This window comes from Neofelis nebulosa, chromosome 10 (assembly GCF_028018385.1).
Source record: "Neofelis nebulosa isolate mNeoNeb1 chromosome 10, mNeoNeb1.pri, whole genome shotgun sequence".
In the NCBI taxonomy this organism is placed as follows: Eukaryota; Metazoa; Chordata; class Mammalia; order Carnivora; family Felidae; genus Neofelis; species Neofelis nebulosa.
The window spans coordinates 111,398,454-111,404,973 of record NC_080791.1 but is presented as its reverse complement, the minus strand read 5'-3'; the positions used below and the strand labels follow the sequence as shown (position 1 = coordinate 111,404,973).

Genomic DNA, 6,520 nt, shown 5'->3' with positions numbered 1-6,520 from the left:
CCAGGGCACATCCTGTCATTCACTCAGACGCCGCGGCTCGAGTGCCTGTTCTGAGCCGGGCAGGCGTCATAAGGCTGTAGATGGCTGGCCTGGTGCATCGCTGCAGAGACCCGTGCCCAGCAGAACGTGTCCGTCATGAATCAAGACACAACGCAAACTGGCTTCGGCGGCGGGGGGAAGAAAGATACCGACCGGTGTAACTCCAAAGGGGCTCAAACAGCCCTGGCAGAATCTGGTTTTCTTGCACGGTCCCACGTTGGCAGGAGCCTCCGGCTTCTGTCCCCTCTGCCAGACCACCCCAACAGCAGGGGCGGCGGTGAGAGCCCCAGCATCCTGGCTCACCGGACCAAATGGCGAACCTCAAGTATGGGCCGAGGCGCCATGACACGCACCCGTGTGTGCACGCAGATTACACGCAGGTCCACAACTGGAGACCCATGAACACGCTGTGTGCTGGGACTTTTCCTCCCTTGGGTGGGGGCGGGGCCTGCTATGCCGGAGGTAGAGGGGTCTCCCGGGACGGGGAACGTCCCGTTTTAAACCTGGGTCCGTCCCAGGCGAACCGGAATGAATGGCCACCAGCCCTCCTTGGATACCCGATCCTGAGAACACACGTGGTTCTTCTTAAAGAGACCAGTGAAATCACGTGTGATTTTAAAAGGGCACTGAACGCCGTTTTCCTTCAGGGCAACGAGAACACCTCCTCCCCTGACCCCTACCATCAGGTTCTGGACGCGGTGGGGGCGTGAGTTCTGTTGGGCCACCGGCTCCCACAACCGCCCAGAGGACAGCCGCCCTCCAGCCCCTGATGAATCAACGCACACCAAGCCCCCTCCCACCACCACCACGACCGCGCAGACTCTCTGGACCGTCATCCGGAAGAAAAGAGCCTCATCGGCCATCAGCCCCCAGACACCCCCCCATCAAAATCTCTCGTGTGGGTCAGCCCCGCCCCCAGAAGGTCCCCGCTTCCGTCAACCGGCTCCCCAGGCCCTGAGGTTGCCTGGAGCACGGCAGGTCCTTCGGGAGCAAAACAAGATCTCCTCGGTGCCGGTGAGTTCATCAGGTCCCGCCGCTCCCCCGGCTCAGGCCTGCGGTCCCTCTGCCAGGACACCGCAAGGCAAGACGGGTGGCGCCGGGCCGGGCCTTCCCGAGTCTGCTCGCCCAGGTCAGCAACACCAGCTCCCTAAGACTCTGCTCTGACAGGTGTCCCCGGTCCTGTGCAACCAGGCGCCAGCCTCCCAAGGACATCTTGTCCCTGCCCCTGCTTCTCCGTCTGGGGAGCCCGGCCATCGTGTTTGCTAAAATCCGCAGGGTGATTAGAAGGAGCCACCAGGTCGAGAACCTCAGAGCCACCGGGTGCCGCTCCGAGGCGGGGTGTGACGGGCAGGCGCCGGCTCCTGGGGCCCGAGTCAACCCTCCCGCCTGCCCGCCTTCTGAGGCGCGTCTCAGCCACACGCTTCCAAGAACCGAGGAAGAGAGGCACTCACCGGGTCCCTGGTTTCTCTCCTGCACCGTCCTGCACGAGTCCAGCAGGGTGCAGGCTGGGGGGGCTGCCGCCCCGCCCCTCGTCCAACCCTCCTCGTACCCTTCTGAGGAGGGAGGGATTACTGCGCCCGTTTTAGAGACAGAGATTTCCTTCCCCATGGCCAACCAGAGCTGGACTCGAACTCAGGTGTCGAGCCCGTCCTGAGACCCTCTGGGGGTCTGCTCTGGGGAAACCAAGGCAGCCGTCTGAACTTAGTATTATCCCTCCGGGGGCAGGAGGAAGCCGAGGGGCAAGGCAGCTTTGGGTGGCAGGGCTGGCTCGTGACGTGGCCACGTCTGTCCCCTCGGCGCCCACCCCAGCCCCTGTGGCTCATCCCCACCTCCTCCCGCAAACATACTTACAAAGACGTGGAGGCAGAGCGGACCGCGCCCCCCACGAGCGCTCCCTCCAGCTGCGGACCCCAGACCCTGACGGACGGACAGACAGGCCGTGGTGGCCCCTCTGCCCCGACATGGGATGGGCTGGTGACCAGGACAGCTCAGGGCCGGTGGTGGGGCGCCACGGTCCATCTCTGCCCTGCGGGTAGGAGCCGGGGGTCGGCGGCCTGGCCCTCCCGGCACGCCCTCCGCTCAGGAGAGGACACCTCTGGGGCAGCGCCCTCCTGGAGGGGCTGGCGGGGGGAGGGTGACGCTCAGAGTCCCCAGCCGGCAGAGGCCCTAGTCCTCCTTGGGCTTCTGGGGGTGCCGCCGGGCCAACTTATAGTCTATGTAGGTCCCGAGGCAGGACCAGAGAATGAAGCGGGCTAACAGGACAATGACCAGCAGGACCAGGAGTGGGTCAGGGCCCGTGCTTCCCTCCCACCAGGAGGCCATGCCGAGGGTGGGGGTCCCCACTGGGGTGCGGGCTGTGCTGGGGGGGAGGGGCCTGCTCCCCTGCTCCCCCCGATCAGAGCCCGGGCCTCCCCGGCGGCGAGTGACAGGCCAGGGCGCGAGGCTCGCGGCCTCCCCGGTCAAGAGGCCCGGCCGCATTCACGGGCCCACAATGGTCGCATTGTGGCGAGGCCGTGAGCGCCCCCCTCTCCACCGGGCTCCCCGCTCGCCAGCGCTGACGTCACCCCCGGGCGGCTCCGGCGGCAGCTGCCGGGCGAGGCCGGCCACCTTCTCGGCGCTTCCAGCCGCCCACGCCCGCGCTTCCGGCGCGCAGACAATCGGGCCCTTTCTCTGCCCAATTAGCTATCGCTCGGCCGCAGGGGGGGCGTGGCGCGGGGAAGGGGACGCGAGGAAGGGGAGGGGACGCGAGAAGACCCCCCCCACACCCCTCCACCCGCGAGGGGGTCCTGGGGTCCGCGCACCCGCGCGCTGCCACCTGCGTGCGGCGGGACAGACCTGCTCGCTCCCCGCTCCCCCTGCGGAGGCCCTGGCCGAGCTGCCCCTCCCCCTCCCACCTCCACCCCGCCGGTCCCTTCTCACCCTCACCGTGACCCTCGACCCTCGGCCTTGATCCAGCGGGTCCCACCGCGGGCTCGTGGCTGACCTGGAGCCTCAGCCTGTCTGGGCACCGACCCCTGGAGGGAAAGTGAGGCAGGTGGCTGGGGCCTGACCCGAAGGGCGCGGTGAATGCGGGTCAGGGGACCAGCACGCTGCTGGGTGCCCGGGCTCCGGATCCCCGACGGCCCTCCCGCCGCCAGAGGGGATGCCCCGAGAAATGTCCCCACACCATCACCGAAGGGACAGCCTCCACCTGCCGTTATCTGCCTGCCACACACACACAAGCACAGATGTGCACACACCCATGCACCCACAGCCCCTGCACCTCTGCACACCCTGCCCACCCCCCACCTCGGACCTTCCCCAGCCAAGCTCTGCCTGGGGGAAGAGACAGTGTGGGCACCTCCTCAGACCCTATGGTCTCATAAGGCAACGGGGCCCCACCTGGAGCTCAGAGGGCCCGCGGCAGGAGCCAAAGTCTCTGAGAGCACGTCCTGGGGGGCCCAGCACGTACTCACCCCGGAAAGCGTGCAGTCCCCCCGCAGGTTCCTGGTCAGGGAGAAGGCTCGGGGGCCTCCGGGACTGCCGGCCACCTGACGCCCCTTCCTGAATTTCTTCTTTATCTACAAAATAAGAATGTGCTCCTTCCAGCCCTCCCAGAAGGTTCTGAGGAATAAATGCAAAGGCGCTGACAAGGAGCGCAGCCTAAGATGGGCAGTGGGGTAGGGAAGCAGCCCTCACCTGTGGTTTTCCTCAATGAGAAGCCAAGCGAACGTGTGTCCCATGCTCACCACGGGCCAGTCCCAGGATGAGCCCCACCGGCACCCTCGCTCAGCACTCACCCCCCACTGGCTCAGGTATCAGCCCCAGTGAAAGGGCACCGTGCCCTACTTTGCTCTCTGGGTGGCAAATGACTTTCTCTGCCTCTGTCCACAGAGCGAGCGGCCGGCCACCAGCAGACCTGGCCAGGTGACCCAGCACATTTGCTGACCCCGACTGTCGCAGAGGTACGGACGTGGCTTCAAACCTACGTGAGAACTTAGCAGGAGCCCAGCATGGAGGCAGGAAGCACACAGGGCATTCTGGAAGATGTGGCCACTTGCCAAGGGCTTCCAGAATGTTGCAGAAAGTCCTCAGGGGTGTTCAGGAGGCACCTGCCTGGACACACCCGTCTGCATCTGGAGCGAGGTCCCAGGGGGAAGCAGCCATGAACTCGGGGAGGGAGAAGGGACAGGTTCCTGAGCAGGCATTTTGCTCACCTGAGCGGTCAGCGTCTCCAGGTGGGTGCTCTGGGCGAACCCAAGGCACCGAGTGCACGCCAGCTCCCGACCTGGCAGGTGGGGACAGGGTGGCCTTGGGTAAATCCCTCTGTTTGCCAAGCACACCATGGGACCCGCAGAGTCAACAGCGTCCCGGTCACGTGGCATCCACGCACCCAGAAGCTCTGGGATCACGGAGGCCTCCCAGATCCTGCTCAGATGCCCCCGGGCCCCAGAGTCAGCGAGGCCAAGGTCAGCACGCCCTTCGGGAGAGGAAGTGAATGTCCCCAGCCCCAGGACAGTGTCACGGCTGTGCCCCCCGCTGACTTCTCCCAAGAAGGGTGTATGTGACACACAGCAGGTGCAGCAGACCCTAGATGGATAAGGTGGCCGTCGCCCAGAAGGAGAAAATATTTCGGCGATGAGAAAGTGCATCAGACAGGCCAGCTCTGATGTCACGCAGTTCCCACCGTGTCCCGTGGGGTGGGCACTGCGTGCTCCCCACTCTACTCATCTTACAACTAGCAGAGGTGATGGGCTTGGGGCACGGTCGGGCCTGCACCCTGGTCTCTGGGACCTTTTACCCACCTCTGTGCCCCCCGACCCCTAGCTTCAGTAGCTCTTTACTTCTCCAGGGAACATGCTGTGGGGGCCGCCCAGCACCGGGACCCAGGACCGACTGGGGGCAGGGGGGAACGAACGCCCAGCTCCCCTGCACATCAGGACAAACCCAAAGGTCAAAACAGGCCCCAGAATTCCGCTCCAGATCACCGTGAACTTGGGACATCTTCCCAGCTTCCCCCTTCCGTCCTGCCCTCCCCCTGAACACAAGCCGTGACAAAGATGACGAGTGTCCCCCTTAAAGGGAGTCAGAGTTTCCCACGACGCACAGAGCTGAGCAGGGGCGACCCCAGCCCGGGGGGGGGGGGGGGGGGGTCTGGGATGGAGGCGTGGCCCAGTCTGCCCCCCGCCCCCCCCACCCAGACCAGCTCGCACTGCGGGTGACAGCACCGGAACCAGCTCCGGGGGCCCCATTTCAGTTGGCGGCTCTCATCGGGGCGTCCTGCGATGCCCCGGGCCTCGGCTGCCTCCTCCGTAAAAGGGGGCAATAGCCCCTTCCCTGTGTCTGCGGGTAAGGCCGGGGGTAAGCCTGCTTTGCAGGGGAAGTACATCACTGCTCGAAGGCGGCAGGCGGCCGGCAGACTTCAGGGACTCCAGGGGAGGAGCTGGTCAGCGACGCTGGCCCCTCTCCCCCCGGGGTCCATCCGGCATATCACCCTGGTTTCGGTCGGTCGGTTGATTCTGTTTTCCACTTTGACCACGGGCTGACGTCCTCTGAAATCTCTGACGTGCGTCTAGCCCGCGAGCTCCCACCAGATCCCCCCCCCCCCCCCGCTCCGTCCTGGCACCTAGAAGGCGCTCAGCAGGAAGGTGTCCCATGTACCGGGGCCAAGAGCCCAAAGGGAAGGAGGCCCCTGTGTCCATGAGACCGGCTTCCGCCCAAAGTATAAAACCAGCAGCCACAACTGTGCCGAGAGCGAGGCACTCGGACGTGTTGGCGGCTTACCGACCAAGATCATCATTTTTCCTTTGTATCCAAGCAAGACACGCTTGCGCTCACCAAAAGGAAACGTGCGAACCCCACGGAAATACGTGAGTTAGGAGAGAATGAGCGTCAACCACTTGTGCCACGACAGACACGAGGCGGGGGAGACGCGAGGACCGGTATGCAGCGGGGGCGAGCACCCTGGGACGGTTTGAGGCCGGTTTACCTCCCCCCGCCCACCCCGCCCCCGGAAGACTGCGTCTCAAACCCCTCAAGCCAACAGAACACGCATTTCGAAACCGGGTTTCCCCTGAAACGCACCGTTCCGAACTCACAGACGGGTGGAAATTAATTTTCTTTCTTCCTGCACCACAAAAGCAGATTCAAATCCCAAACAGAGGGATGAGTGGGGGGAGGGGGCAAGTGGCCAAAGCCTCCTCCTCCCTGGAGGGGCGGGGGGCGGGGGGGACCCCCCGCGCCGGCCGCCTTGTCTCCCGAACCAGGGATGGCCCCAGCCGTTTGAAACGTCCCGGCTGCAGGCAGGAAGCCGGGCCCGGGGAGAACGCACTTGAGCCGAGTTATACCCCACCGCCCTTCCAACATCTGAAAGCTGGTGTGTAACTTCGCTCGAGGTGATCAAACAGCTAGTCAAGGACGCTGTCAGGAACAGAATGAAATTCCAAATAAATTAGCCATGTCCGAGAAGCCAGTACAGCACCGGATTAAGGCTCACAAAGGA

General features: G+C 64.7%; 1 protein-coding gene and 1 long non-coding RNA gene across 2 annotated transcripts; both read right to left on the bottom strand.

The window, feature by feature from the left end:
* Nucleotides 1-405: 405 nt before the first annotated feature.
* On the bottom strand, nt 406-2,972 carry SMIM38 (small integral membrane protein 38). Its single transcript, XM_058689957.1, has one exon. It carries the CDS (start codon nt 2,515-2,517, stop codon nt 2,206-2,208), a length of 312 nt encoding a protein of 103 aa, XP_058545940.1. The 5' UTR covers nt 2,518-2,972; the 3' UTR covers nt 406-2,205.
* Nucleotides 2,973-3,005: 33 nt separating this feature from the next.
* Nucleotides 3,006-5,153, bottom strand: LOC131488293 (uncharacterized). The gene is made up of 3 exons (XR_009250148.1): nt 4,008-5,153; nt 3,495-3,599; nt 3,006-3,053 (listed from the first exon to the last, which is right to left on the bottom strand). It is a non-coding gene; the product is annotated as an uncharacterized LOC131488293 (long non-coding RNA).
* Nucleotides 5,154-6,520: the final 1,367 nt, after the last annotated feature.